At 24.5% G+C, this 14966-nt stretch overlaps 4 protein-coding genes across 13 annotated transcripts in view; 1 reads left to right on the forward strand and 3 right to left on the reverse strand.

The window, feature by feature from the left end:
• Positions 1-457: 457 nt before the first annotated feature.
• On the reverse strand, positions 458-3492 carry Clc (clathrin light chain). Of its 4 annotated transcripts, none has more exons than XM_015319038.2 (7): positions 3339-3492; positions 2617-2777; positions 2157-2234; positions 1983-2084; positions 1797-1908; positions 1370-1381; positions 458-836 (listed from the first exon to the last, which is right to left on the reverse strand). In XM_015319038.2, exons 2-7 carry the CDS (start codon positions 2765-2767, stop codon positions 656-658), a joined length of 636 nt encoding a protein of 211 aa, XP_015174524.1. In that variant the 5' UTR covers positions 2768-2777; positions 3339-3492; the 3' UTR covers positions 458-655. The 4 variants fall into 4 exon arrangements, with proteins under 4 accessions (XP_015174524.1, XP_015174520.1, XP_015174518.1 ...); XM_015319034.2 differs by having other exon boundaries at positions 2157-2276; XM_015319032.2 differs by having other exon boundaries at positions 2157-2279.
• Positions 3493-3852: 360 nt separating this feature from the next.
• Positions 3853-6740, reverse strand: Fkbp59 (FK506-binding protein 59kD). The gene is made up of 6 exons (XM_089176193.1): positions 6573-6740; positions 5810-6146; positions 5613-5733; positions 5282-5528; positions 4681-5191; positions 3853-4357 (listed from the first exon to the last, which is right to left on the reverse strand). Exons 2-6 carry the CDS (start codon positions 6143-6145, stop codon positions 4109-4111), a joined length of 1464 nt encoding a protein of 487 aa, XP_089032319.1. The 5' UTR covers position 6146; positions 6573-6740; the 3' UTR covers positions 3853-4108.
• A 436-nt stretch (positions 6741-7176) lies between these two features.
• On the forward strand, positions 7177-13424 carry LOC107065383 (uncharacterized). Its single transcript, XM_015319028.2, has 4 exons — positions 7177-7507; positions 7613-7759; positions 8023-8097; positions 8292-13424. Exons 1-4 carry the CDS (start codon positions 7370-7372, stop codon positions 11049-11051), a joined length of 3120 nt encoding a protein of 1039 aa, XP_015174514.2. The 5' UTR covers positions 7177-7369; the 3' UTR covers positions 11052-13424.
• Positions 13425-13673: 249 nt separating this feature from the next.
• Positions 13674-14966, reverse strand: part of Synd (protein kinase C and casein kinase substrate in neurons protein Synd) — a 67937-nt gene continuing 66644 nt past the window's right edge. For all 7 annotated transcript variants that reach the window (XM_089176196.1, XM_089176197.1, XM_089176195.1 and 4 more), the window contains 2 exons: positions 14624-14787; positions 13674-14549 (listed from right to left, as the gene is read on the reverse strand). In XM_089176196.1, the coding sequence (XP_089032322.1) occupies positions 14437-14549; positions 14624-14787 (277 nt within the window). In that variant the 3' untranslated portion in view covers positions 13674-14436. The remainder of the gene's footprint in view (positions 14550-14623; positions 14788-14966) is intronic.

Consider the following 14966-nt stretch of genomic DNA (forward strand, 5'->3'; position numbering starts at 1 on the left):
TATGCGATGACAGTACACAATACTTATAAAATAATAAAATATCAAATAATATAAGATATATAAATATAAATATAAATATAATTAAAATAAATATAAGAATATATTTTAAAGTTTTAAATCCTTTTTGAATTTTCAAAATGGTACACTAAAATTAGTGTGTTATGTTATCTTCAGAAGATAAGTTAACGACAAATCTTAATGATAAAAAATATTTGTTCCTATTGTATGTAAGTAAAATATTAAGGAAAAGTATGTAATAAATTCTATGATAATGTTTATGACATTGAAGAATCAAAAATCTCGTTCACCTTTCTTATCGACTGAGCAGTCAACGCTTTACCGATTTCAAGTTAATTGCTTTATCCATTGAGCTATCACGTCTACTTATTTTATTATGTTACAAAAATATATTTATTTATACAACTTGGTAACAAATAATTATTAAACTAATGATTAATTTAGTTTTACAATAGTTTATTTATTATTAATAACTTTTATTCACAATAATAGTACATTTGTTGTTAACAGAACACTTCCAACTTATTGTTTTAATAATATGATTGGAATCTGCGTACATCTTTTCCTCAATATTTATTTAATTAATATTGTTCTTTTATAATACCTATAATTAATAAGGTAAGATCTTTTGATTCTATCAAACATTAACAGGAGCAGGTGGTGTTTGCTTTAATTGCAAAATAATTGAGCGCATTCGAGATACATCTTTGGAAGTGCGAGATGATTTAGGATTGAAATCGCATAGCTTTGCGATACGTTCCCATTCAGTACCAGGCTCCACTTCGTCAGCTTCTGCAACGAATTGCTTCTCTGCATTCCTATTAATTAAGAACGCTAAATTAATTCTAATGTCATATCACGTATCATTTATTTTGATAATAAATTTTCATTAACTCATATTCTTTTTTTTCTTTCGTATACAATTCAAGCATAATTCATCATCGTCGTCTAATTTATTTGCGGGCATTATTTGAATCTTTTACAAAGTGAATGCCAGTATACATGCATTTAAAAATGCTTATGTAACAAATTTTTAGTAGACACATATAGATTGTAATATTAACGAAAACTAAAATAATAATAATAAGAAGAAGAAGAAGATTTGTATGATACGTATAAATATATGATATGCGATACATTCTTTGTAATATTAAAAAAAAAAAAAAGAAAAAAATACGTTTAGCTTTCTAAAATTGAATTTATATGAAAGTATCAATATCTTTTGTTGTTTTTAAAAACTTTTGTCTAATTTACCTGCCTAAGCAAAGCCATGTTGTAATATGGTAACTTAATGCAACTGTATGCAATCAATAATGCAATAATACATGCAATTAAACAGATTGTAACTTACTTGGCTGATTCCCTAAGAAGCAGAATAAAAAAATAATGTATGTATACATCTATATATCATACTTATTCAGATAGCCTAAAATTAAGTATATAATAATATTCAACTACCATTAAAATAAATGTAATTATAAAATATGTAACTCTATTGATTTCTTTAAAGAAAATATGACAAAATATTTATTTGAAAATAATTTTGAAGTTAATATATATATATATATATATATATATACCTTTAGTTTTTGTTTTGCATTTATTATCAAGAAAAATTACATTTAACAAAAATATAATTAATATGAAAAGTGAAATCTTTTTGTTTAATGTTTTTAATTATTTATATAAATAGAACAAAACGAATGTTAAATTTCAACTACAAATAATATATAAATATATAAGATATAAGAAAATAGAAAAATTATATATATATATACCTGTTAGTTGTTTTGGTTTTGCTGATTGCCTCTGCGTGATGTTTATACCATTCTTCTAATTCTTTCTTTGCAGCTTCTCTCCATTCTTCCTTCTTTTTTTCTTCCTCGGCATCTATAATGAAATATTTATATGTATACTTCTTATTTTGAACTAATGATATTAGCTTATTTTATTATTAGATGTACCTTTTTCTTCGAGACGCGTTTTCTGTTCTTCCCTCCATTTTCGTATCTTTTCCGGCTCCTCTTTAATTTGTGGTGTTGATGCTACCGTATCTACAAAAGCATCTATACTTTTAGGTAAATAAAATATATTCTCTTATTACATTTTTTATGAGAATATATATATATATACTTTACCTAGAGTAGGTAGCGTTGAACTTTCGGTAGGCTGTACAATGGTGTCTATGATTTCAAAACTACCTTCGACATCACTACCTGGACCAAGTTTTAAATTGCCAAAATTTCCAGGTAAATCCTCTACTAAAAATATACTTAATTGTTATATACATTATGTATAATAAAATTGTTAAGAATACAGAAAACCTTTGAAGTTAAATGTTAAGTATAATTCATTTATCATGAAACTATTAATCCCTTGCATTATAACAACGTATGGGACTTGTAATATGCTTTATGGTTTAAATATAAAAAACATGAATCCTATTCATAGCAAATCTTATAGGCCAAACATAAAAAAGAAAAAAAAGATATAGCATCGAGTTTGATACACAGTTCTGTATATTAAATCATAGTGCAAAGAGTTGATAACAATTTTATAATTGATATATAAATAATAAAGTTATATTTATTAATTTACCTTCTCCATTAGTAGGTGCTGTTACAGTAGCCATAGAAACAGGAGGAATTTCATCTTCTAATCCTGCCAATTGATCCTGTTCTCTTGCTAGAAATTCAGCAGCAGGATCTACTTCAGTATCGTTTACAAAATTGTCTCCAAATGCGTCCATGATTATCTAACTGATTTAATATAAACAATATGTTAATAAAATAATATTTTTTATACAAATCTTCATAACATTTATGTTATAAACTTGAAATATAATAGAATTATAAGGAAAGAACATCTTGTGTCATAACTTTATATATACATTCTAAATTAAAAGTCTAAATTAAGTATCGTGCATTTAATTTACTAATTGAAGTATTTTAACATGTTTAATTAATAATGTTAATATATATATATTGATATTGAAATTTATATAAAATATATATATATACAATATATATATATATATATGTCTATATGAAGTTCAATATTATAGGTTAGATTTGAGCACATGACAAATAAAGAAGATTAAACCTAATGAAAGAAAATAAAACATTAGTCAAAATAATGAAATATCTTTTAATTACATGAAAATAATTGTATATAATTAAAAATAGAGAGTATATATAATTTGCAATATTATTGTTCAAATGAAAAAAAAGTAATTTTCTTAGATATATATTTTTAATGCTTTTTAATGACCCAGAATTATTAATATGTATACTAATCATTATTATTTAAAAACTACTTACGGTAACACCCCCTTTCTTTAACCTTTTAGATTTCTGTGAAATGTCAATTATAATTTGACAACGTCAATACCACAGTGCGCAGTACACACATGCGCACATTCACTAACTATAAAGCATAATTTCTATAACAGTCTATGTTTCCATTCATAGTTAAAAACAGACGAATCAACGTAATCGTATACTTTTCTTTCATTTAAACTTGACTTATGATTGGCTTAAACATTTCATTTTAGATCTTAGCTTTATTATTTTATACTTTAAATCTAAATTTGAACGATTAATTTCCGAACAATTATGGTTCTAATAACCCCTTCAAAAATTCGGTATTTGTCAAGGTCGTATAGAGCATTTAATGAGTTATAACCTATAAATAAAAAGTAAACAATATTTTTATAGGTTATATCATTTAATTATTGTATTTAATTTATTCATAATTTGTATAGTTATTTTATGCAGATATAATGTATCATTTTAGATTTTAAATTAGATAGGTAGTATTAAAATATAATTATAATTTATAATTCTTCTTCAGATGCTGTTTTATTGATGAATTTGTTAAATATTTGTATTTAACGTGGATGATATTTGATATAAAACATTTCTGTTCAATAAAAATGCTTTGTATTACCAATATTTTCGAATGTATATATTCGAAATAAACATTATTAATAAATGAAAAATACAATTGACTGGATATATATTTATACATATCAAATTGATTAGAGAATTGTACAAAGTTTTCATGATTTTTTTTTTCTATCAACTCAGTGCTATTTAAAGGCACCATTTAATATCGAATAATAGAATTTGGCAGCAGAATGATAATAATGTATTGAAAGATAAAAACTATCTACATATTTTTGAAATTCATCGGTGCCATTAGCATTAAGCATTAAAATATTAGGATTTTCTTTTTCAAAAGCTGTTGCATCTCTTCCACCAGGTCTTTCTTCTTGTCCCCATTCACCAAGAACTCCTCGCATAACATCTGGTTGTTGTCGCAGCTTCTCCTCTTCTTTCTGCGACATTACTAACAGTGTATAGTCAAAAACAACAAAATAAATAATAATTAGAACATTTGTGATCACAATTTTAACGATGAAAATCGAGTCACAACAATTTCTATTATTGTTGCTACTAACACACAAATATTTATTTTGAAATTATATTGTTAAATTAAACACACACATAAATATTGAGACAATACAAATACAAATGTTTAAAAACAAATACAACATTTAAAAATTCATTTTATAGATAATGCAATTGACAAATCATTATTATTATTATTATATCAGTATTAATATTAATTATCTTATTATTATTATTATTTTTCACAAACCTGTCTGTCTTGTTGCGCAAATTTTTCGAACATATTTGCATAAAGTTTCTTTTCTTTCTCTTTTTCTTTTTTAATCACATTTTTACAAATATGTATATGTTTGACAGCAGCTACATTTTTTGGTTCTATTTCTAATACATGTTCAAAATCTTGAATAGCTACATCAGGCATTGTTAACGCAAGATATGCTTGTCCTCTTCTGAAATATGCTTTTTCATTTAGTGGATCAATCTTCAAAGCTGCTGTACACGCATCTTTGCATTCTATGTTTTGATCAGTTTTTAAATAACACAATGAGAGATTCAAATGCGTTGATAAAAGTAAACTTTGACTTTCCGATTTAAGTTCATTTTCAAATTCTTTGTCGTAGGATAAGAAATCCAAGGCCTTTTTGTACATCTTGATAGCTAACTTATATCTTCCTTCTTTGAAGTAATTAGTTCCTTTGTCTTTCGAAATTTTCGCCTGCTCTATTTTTTGTGATCCATTTAAATTCCAACTTCTTACGGCCTATATCACAATTAAATCGTTAATATAATTAGAATCAAAAATAAATTAAAAAATATTTCTATAACATTCTATATCAAGAAGATTATTACCTTTTTCAAAGCTTTTCAATTCTACGATATATTCCACATTTGCATTTGGTGGAATGTTAAATTTGGTATTACCTTCCGATTTAAATGCGTATTTACTTTTTATTTTAAGTTTAGATTTTTCTCCACTTTTGAAACTTTCAAGTGCTTTTTCTACACCCTCTACAATATCATCTTTTTCTCCTTCTCCAAGACAAAATTGTACATCTCTGTCATCAAAGACTTCATCGTTATACTTTCCAGTCAAGTGTACTGTTCAAGAACAATTACATATATCAATTTTTTTCTCTTATTTTTATACATAAATATAATGAAATATTTAAAGGTCATACATACTGTTTACTAAAGAACCATCACGAGGATTAGAATGATCTTTTCCTGGAGTAATTTGTACTCTTGTAATGCTTCCATCTTTCTCAGGACTTAAATCTTCTTCTGTCCAATCGATCACTTCAATCTGACAATCCAATATTTATTAAATATATTATATTTATTATTACTTTTTTCACAACATAAAAAGAAATGTTGTTTACCTCAAAATTTAGTGTTGCATTGGGAGGAATTTTTGGAGGACTACCAGTCTTTCCATACGCGTACTCAGGAGCACATGTTAACATTGCAACTTCACCTCTTTTCATCGTAGCTACACCTATATCCCAAGCTGCAATAACATCGGACATACCCAAATTAAATTTGAACGGTTGATTACGGTCTCTGCTAGAGTCAAATTTAGTTCCATCTAATAAAGTTCCTGTATAATGCACTGTTACTGAGCCTCCTACTACTGGAAGCTCATCGCCAACACCTTCTTTTATTATTTCTTTAAGAATACCACCATTTTTGGCAGGTGAAATATCTTCTGCAACCATGCTAAAATATACAAATATATTATATTAATAATCATGAACATATATTAACTTAAAATCTAATAAATAAATAAATAAAACTACGTTATGCAATACTTTATTTCTAATTTAATTATTAATCCTTAATTTTATTTGATTTTATATATATATATAAAAGTTACACTTAAATAATTTATAAATATCAGTATGTAAAATATTAGTAAAAAAAATTTAAAATATGAGATAATAAATTTAATTTAACTTAAATTTATAAAATAAAGTGTTACATTTAAATAGAATTGAAAATAATTTTGATTAAAAATGTATTTTATTTGTCATGTGCATATGAAATAATAATTACACTGCATTTTTTAAATAATACATTAACATAAATTATAATGATTTAATGAAATAAAATATTGAAATATAAATAAAATAAAATTATACTCACGTTGTATTTTAATTGTCAAATTCTTTCAAAGAGATTTAATTATTTGACGTTGAGTTAATATCGAAGAGGAATAATTTCCAAGAAAATTATATTTTATAAATCTCGTCGTTCTATCGCAAACGCCGGGCAAGGGAATTTCATAGAACTTACTAGAAAACGTATGTATGACAATACAAAAGTCGAAATTGGGTTAACGAGAATGTCAATCGATAATTCTATCGATAAGTCTCGATTTTTCGATTTCAATATTTTAAATCGATTATATTTCTATATCGATATACACGCTACTTCAAATAGTTTATCATTCATTTATTTAAAACTAATTTCATTTTCTATATAAGTATATTTAATTATTTATTTTTAATAATATAATATTTATTTAAAATATAAATATATTAAATCGAATCATAATTTCAAATCTATATTTTAATATTATAATGAAAATATATAATATTAATACATCGTATATATAATATTACTATATTAACTAATTACATAACTAATTAAATCAATTACGTAATAAAAAAAAGTAACGAAAATAATAATAATAATAATTATCTAAATTTGTCATTAAAAAATGATAAAAGATAAACGTAACACGTGAGATTTTATTTTCAAGAAACATTGTGTGAAGTGAAGTTAGGTTAAGTTTATCGATAGTGAATTATCAAGCTATCTAACGATTGTACACCCGCCACATCGTATTCAGTGCATACTTCAAGTTAGTTGAGCACGGTTTAATCTGGAAACGCATTAATATAATCTTTTTAAATATTTAACTAATACCAAAATACAAAATGCTAAGGAAACGAAAATTATCTAATCTACACAGGAGATGTCGTATTTGTTTAGAGGATCACGATTGTATGAGTAATTTATTCGATGATGGTCTACAATCGCAAATCAAGGATCTCAGCAAGTGTACCTCCATTGATGTAAGTTGTTTATAATATCTCATTATTTTATTTCTTACATTGGCTTTTCATTTCCACTTTTTATTAGTTATCAATTAACTCATCTTTTTCTTATTTTTCTTTCAGATTAAAGACGAAAAAGGTTGGCCCAGTGTTTTATGTTATCATTGCTTATACAAATTGAATATGTGGAGTGAATTTAAAATACAATTTATACAATCTAATGAATTATTGTTGAATCATTTGGAATTATTCGAAGCATCTGATAATATGGTACGTTTAATTATATTTAATTCAAATGAGATCAATTCGTATTATATTGCTCAAACGTAAGAATTAATTTTCTGTTAACAAATGTTACTTCAATGAATTATATATTTTATTAATTTGTTTAGATGATTTACGTTTGAGTTTTGAAATATTATATTTTATTTTATTTTATTTTTTTTTTTACATTGTTTCATTATCCAATTATTTAATTATTGTTGTAAGAAGTATAAATATAGTTTATATAAAATAAAATGAATATGTTTCAGGTAATGCAATATAAAAGAAAACTTTCAGGATTAGATCAGAGTAGTGATGAAATATTATCTGATACTAATGACAAGGTATAAATTTAATATTAATTTAATAATTTTAATAGAAATTATTTAATGTTTCTCATATTTGAATTGTAAAGTGTATCATGAGTTTCATATGTTATAATGCAAGAAGTTTAATATTCTTTAAAATATATTTTGTGTGTGTGTGTGTGTGTGTGTGTGTATTATAATAATATTTTTTAATTAATAATATTTTTCAGAAAAAGTTAAAATCAGAAGTACCTCCGTTAATACCATTGGAATTTGCAAACGTAGATTGCGTAACAGATAAAAATACATTGAAAGAAATGTATATATCAGAGGATGAGCCTGCATCTTCAAAAGATTCATCTCCAAAGGCTAATGATAATATCGGTAGGGATAAATTTGAAGGAACTAATGAAACGGAAGGGAATACTCAAGTAAAACCATCTTTAGTACCGGTCAGAGTTAAATCTTTGAGCGTTAAGAAAGGTAGAACGACGGAAAGAAGAAGAGCTTCTACCAAACGTTGGGTAGCAAGAAAAAAAGCTCTTTTAGCAGCAACTGGAGAACGTGCATCAGACACTGATTCTATTTCTGATGATCAATTATCACCTGTACAGAAAGCAAGAGCTAAAACAAATGCTGATAAAGAAGCTGAGAGACAAAAACGATTAGCCAAAGCATTAAGAAATTTAGAAAGTAATATAATTAAATATGCTAATATAAATAAAGATGATAGCGACAACATTAGCATCGATACAGATTCAGATTCAAGAAAAACAAGATCTCAAACAGCTGTTAATAGCGATGCTGTATCCAGTGAGAATAAAAGTCCATCTACTAAGCAAAATAATATAGAAGAAAAGATAACACAAAATAAATCATATTTAGAAAATGCTGTGGAAAAAGATAATTCTTCTATTTTTAATCAAGAATGCGATATTACAGATGAATCTACAAAAAAGGTTCAATCAAGTAACGATCAGGATGAGTTCTTACCGCATTCAGTTAAATCTGAATTAGAAGTTGGTGATACGAGATATATCGTAACAATGACATTGGAATTATCTACACCAGAATATAATAATAAAATGCACTTAAATAATTTACCTAAAGAATCCAAAAGTTTAAATATGGATGAAAATAGTCAAGAAAAAAATACAGATATCATTGATGCTGTACAATTACGTAGGATTCATCCAACGACAAATGATTCTAATGATAAAAAATTTATTGAAAAATGTTTGAACATAGAAGTTGAGGGAAAGGAATTAGAAGTTTTGAAACAAATTCAATACGAATTGACTGATTTTATTGAGAAAAAAGTGAAATATAGATTGTTTGAATTAACTAGCAATGATTTAAATAATGAAGAAAATTTCTACAGTTCGTCTTATCAAGCATTGGATCAAAAATTAAAACACATTATTGAAAAAACTATAAAGAAAAATATGGAAAGTTCATTTAAATCATTTGAATTTTCTAATAGCCAATCTAGAACCGTTTCAGCAGAATTTGCTAAATCAGCAATGGTATCAGAGAAATTTCAACCTACTGTTATATTAAAGGCTTTAGATTTTGTTGAGGAAAGTAAATTTCATAATATTAATAATTTACACATTCTCAATAAACGTAAACCTATAAACAAAATGAACAATCCTTATGAAATTTTACATCATAAAAGAAAAAGAGTGCCATCTAAAAAATACAATGATTACAATACATCTACTATGGATTCGGATTCCAATGAATCTGGAGAAATAATTCCGCGTAAATTATCGTCTAATCCTAAAGTATATTCAGCATCTGTTAAAAAAGATGTTGAAAAACAGAGACTTCAAAAAATTTCAGAACATAATATCTTAACAACATCAACATCCGTTGCCAAAAAATCAACAGTTGCATTACGACAAAATATTGAAAATCGTAACAATTCAACTAATATCAATTCGATGATAACAAATACAAGACACACTTGCGGTGTATGTAATTTATCTTTCAATAATCGTTCAGAGATCGAGATACATATGAAATTGCATAAAGTTGACAATACTGTTTCACGACCGAACAAACATAAAATGATGCGTTGTAAAAGATGTCATGAAATTGTTGAAGCTAGATTTGTTAAATCGCATGTATGTCGTTCAATGAAGCAAATGCATAAATGTTACATATGTAATTTTGTATTTAGAACAGAAAAGTCATTAGCAAATCATTTAGAAAGTCACGATCAATCTGAATTTAATATTGAAAATGTAACTAAAGTTGATTCTAAAAAATTATCAGATACCAATAATCGAAACGCTTCAGTACTTGGTACTGCAGTTAAAGATCAAATTAAAAAATCAGTTGTAGGTACTAATGTTAAAACAGTAGAAAATACTACTGCATTAGAAAATATAATTATTTCTAAAGGTGCAAAATTAGATGGAGTTAAAGGTATTGAAAAACCTAAAAATACTTATACTTGTTTTGTATGTGATAAACTTTTTACGGATGAGGAAGTATTGAAAGATCATTTAGAAAAACATTGTGAAGAGATGAGCGAAGATGAACATAGTACAGGAAAAGAACAATATCAATGTGCAATTTGTGGCGCATCTATGGAATCTGAGGATGCACTTGAGGTACACGTAGAAAAACATCTTTTCGATGACGAAGACGACAATCCTAATCTTATTACGATAGGAGCTGAGAATGATAAAATTAAAGAATCGTCTTATCAATGTTCACAATGTTCAGAAACATTTAATTCAGAAATATTATTAGAAATACATGTGCAAGGACACGCGGAAGAATCTGCAATAGAAGAATGGGAGAAACAAGGAATGAAGGCATACGAATATCAATGTATGATTTGTGATGAATTATTTGAGACTGAAGAAGAATTGTCTGAACATTTGGATGTACATAATAGCAATGCTCATGTATGTCAATTATGCGAAAAACCATTTTCAACGCTTTTAGATTTACAACAACATGTTGCAACTCACTGATATAAATATGCATCTATACTTTTGATATAATTATAATAATTGTTATATATTAATGTTAATCTAATATAATGGCATACGATTAAAAAGTTACATGGGTTTTCTTTTTTTTTCTTATGTAAAATTATGTAATGAAGATTATTGTTAATATAAATGGATAAGAAGTTAAAGAAACATAGAATACAGAATTGCATATATATACACATGCATTCATACACTTTTACGATTATTTTCCTGAAAATATCTGTTAAGTATATGATTAATAATATAGTTATTTAATTTTCATGTACATGTTTTATAAATATATATATATATATATATATACATATATATACTTTTTGATTTAACAAAGTCTTACTTTAGGATATAACTTTTTTGAATTTGAGATAATAATTTATGTCATATCAATAATTCAAAGAACTTAGAATTTAAGTGATATTAGAATATAATTTATAGTACTTTTGTACTATTAAAATAAACTATATATATATATACGAATATAGATTTTAGTAAATTTAATATTTGTATGTAAAGAGTTTCTGTAAATATATATGCATAGTAAAACTTATGTTTTGATTTTTCAAATTAAAGTTGTTATTATTATTAAAAGTAGAAATAAATGTGTGTGGTCATGTTTATAAAATAAAATATAAAAGAGAATTAAATGTTCATTTATTTTTAAATAAACATATTTAAAATAACACATTTAAAACTAACATTTTTTAAATTAATATTTATACAAACAAATGTAATCATTATTATCTGAATAGAATAATTATTAAAATACAGTTCAAACTTTTTCTTATAAATACGACTACGTATAATTAATTATATGTGTAATGTAAATTTTAAAGATATTTTTTAAATAATTAAATAATTACGAAGGAAGAAGAGGAAAAAAAACATAAAAAATAAAAGGTGTTGGTTGTATACTATATTTTTTTTTTTAAATTGCTATTTTAATATAAATCGTTGATATTAATATTAGGAAAATATATAATAAAAAGAACAAAAAAAACAAAACAAAAAATTTAGAAAAATTATAATATTACAGTCAACAATGTAGAATTTGCTCGTGCATCTTTTTACAGAATTATTTTCCCCCGAAATAACAGCGTTATTAAAAATATAGTGTATATATTTTATACATAGGACATTTATTAGATATACATAGTAAATTTTTATACAGAAGGTAAATTCTACATAACAATATTTATGAAGTTTTAGTTTTTCGGATATTCTTCATATAGACATGATTTTTTTTCTTTCTTTTTTTCCTTTTTTTTTTTTTTTTAAACGATTAAAAAGTAATTGATTATAATAATCAGTCGTAGGCTGAATTGAAAACCTTACTATATTATTCTACTTTATTTACATAAATATTGTGTACAAGGACACGCATGTTTTTTTTTTTTTATTTATAATTAACTTTTCTCGTTTTTTCTTTTTTTCTTTTATTATAACATACGTCGTATATCATCTTCTGGTTATTATTTGTTTAATTAAGAATTTTTATAAATTATTATAATAATTATAATACGCGCGTACTTTTAATCAAAATCCATTTTTTCTACTAGTATTTTGAAATATTTTCAACAAAATGAACAATTCATTCAAGAATTGAAAATTCATTCATGAATTTCAATTTCATCGTAACTCAATAAATTATATTTTATACATGCTTTTTATGTATTTTATGAAAATTAATTATTTTTTTGTTTTTCTTTTACATTTTTTTCTTTTTTGTTAAACATTTATAAAATATTTCAATGTAATTGTCAAAAAAGTAAACAAATCTAATAATGATTTTTTTTATAAAAGAAAAATGCATTATAATAGTTTATCTAACACATTGGTCCTTTATATAATGTCAAATAACTTATAAATATTATTTATATTTTACAATGAAGGACACATATGTGTGTTATAATTTGTTTCGCTTGTGCTTAAGTTTTAATTTTTGGATGAAAACACGTACGTTTAACGCGAAATATAAAATAATATAATATTTTGAAATGAAATCGTATATTTTTAAATAAAGAATATACACAATTTATATTTGAAGAAGTAGAAGTAGAAGAAGAAAAAGAAGAAGAAGAAAAAAAAGAATACTTTGAAAATAATATTCTAGTCTTATTATTTTGTATATAAAAAGACATATTATATATGTACAAAGTATATCATGTATGTATATATATGAAAGTGAATAGTGGTGTGTATATGTGTATATGTTTTAAAGGTTTCATATTTAAATGCTTACAAATTTATGCAGAAAAAAAAATAAAAAAAATAAAAACTTAATGACCAATAATACATATTTTAAATAGAACAATGCTAGTCATTGATTTCACGTTCTGTTTTTTTTTTTTTTTTTTTTTTAAATAATATTTGAATAATAAAAGAATATTCTTGGGTCCCGAATTTTTGTTATTTAGTATGCATGTATGTATATATATATATATATATTTATAATTTAAGTATATTTTTAAAGTATATACCTAACATATACCTTGTGTCGCATTATACACTGTGACATTTGACCTAATAACTTGAATATTACTAAGTTCTTAATTCTATTATGTACAATGACACCATATAGATAAGTGTAAGGTTTCAAAGGTACGCTTTTCTTTTTGTTTCGTATTTTTTTTTTTTTTTTTTTTTTTTTTTTTAATAACAATAAATTAAATAAAAATTGTCTTCAGCCAAAAAGATTCTTCTTCTTCTTAATTGTAACAATAATAATAATGTGTTACAAAATGAATGAACTGTACATCATTTAATCGAAGATCTAAGAAGATTTGCATACAATGTTATTCGTATAATTATTTTGTAATTGTTAATACTAACAATGAATTTTACTAACTTATTTAACCTATCTAAACAAAAAGATTGATTAGTTGCAATTAAAAGATGTTGTGTTGGTTGGTTATTTCTCTTCTTATTTATTCTCTTTCTCTTTTTTTCGGAGATCTTTCATCCAAAGAACTCATATATATTCATTTAACTATCTTTGATATAAAAAACAGAAGAAAAAAAAAACAACAGTCACACGAGACTGTTCCTTACTTTTAATTTTATATTCACAGTTAATCGTGAAATTTTTCAAGTTTACGCAAACAATATATATATATATATATATTTATATATATCATCGTGTCAGACACGAACAAAACATGGTAAATTTTCTTTTCTCTAACAAAAATAAACTTTTTCTTTTTTTTTTTTTTTTGACGACATTGCATCATCGAAGAATAATAAAAACAATAAGATAACTAGATTTTGTTTCTTCGCTTTTTTTTCTTTCTTTTTTTTTTTTAATAAATGTTTACTCACTTTTAAGTAACCAAGAAAGGAAGTTTGTTTAAAAAATGTCAATTTTCATAAACTATTGAGATAATAATTCTACGTAATTCGCAGGATAAAGACCAACTCTACCATCTTTCCTTCCTTTACACCATCCCTGTTCGTCCTCGTCTTCCAATTTTTCAAATACATCACCTTTAATTAATAAACAAGTAAAATATAATATTAATAATGAAATATTAATAATTTTAAACACATGTAATATATACCTTGTTTAAAACTAAGTTCGTCAGCTTCTGCACCTTCGTAATTATACAAAGCTTTAACCGGAACACCTGGTTCTCCACTATCTACCAATGGTTCACCACCATCCTCGTCCCATTCTTCTTCCTCGAATGGATTAGATTCTTGTTTTGTATTGTTAGTACCATTCCTAAAAATTAAATCAATAAATATACAATATTACTTAATTAAATAATTATATTGTATTAACACTTTAATGGCCGTTCACACAACATGTGTGTGATTAACCGGAACATTGGCCGTTATTTTATTTATAACTTTATATATATATATTTAAAATTATATATAAAATTAAATTTGTATTGTTAA

Source organism: Polistes dominula, unplaced genomic scaffold, assembly GCF_049000335.1.
Source record: "Polistes dominula isolate Pdom_NZ unplaced genomic scaffold, Pdom_raw_medaka contig_21, whole genome shotgun sequence".
In the NCBI taxonomy this organism is placed as follows: Eukaryota; Metazoa; Arthropoda; class Insecta; order Hymenoptera; family Vespidae; genus Polistes; species Polistes dominula.

Excerpts from the sequence above, each read along its gene's own strand:
- Clc (XM_015319032.2), bottom strand. The coding sequence starts at position 2,767 with ATGGACGCATTTGGAGACAATTTTGTAAACGATACTGAAGTAGATCCT. Across the intron at positions 2,280-2,616 it reads AGCACCTACTAATGGAGAAG|TAGAGGATTTACCTGGAAAT; the intron begins GTAAATTAATAA and ends GTATATTTTTAG. Across the intron at positions 1,909-1,982 it reads AACGCGTCTCGAAGAAAAAG|ATGCCGAGGAAGAAAAAAAG; the intron begins GTACATCTAATA and ends ATTTCATTATAG.
- Fkbp59 (XM_089176193.1), bottom strand. The coding sequence starts at position 6,145 with ATGGTTGCAGAAGATATTTCACCTGCCAAAAATGGTGGTATTCTTAAA. Across the intron at positions 5,529-5,612 it reads TGATGGTTCTTTAGTAAACA|TACACTTGACTGGAAAGTAT; the intron begins GTATGTATGACC and ends GTTCTTGAACAG. Across the intron at positions 4,358-4,680 it reads TTGCGCAACAAGACAGACAG|AAAGAAGAGGAGAAGCTGCG; the intron begins GTTTGTGAAAAA and ends GTAATGTCGCAG.
- LOC107065383 (XM_015319028.2), top strand. The coding sequence starts at position 7,370 with ATGCTAAGGAAACGAAAATTATCTAATCTACACAGGAGATGTCGTATT. Across the intron at positions 7,508-7,612 it reads GCAAGTGTACCTCCATTGAT|ATTAAAGACGAAAAAGGTTG; the intron begins GTAAGTTGTTTA and ends TTTTTCTTTCAG. Across the intron at positions 7,760-8,022 it reads TCGAAGCATCTGATAATATG|GTAATGCAATATAAAAGAAA; the intron begins GTACGTTTAATT and ends AATATGTTTCAG.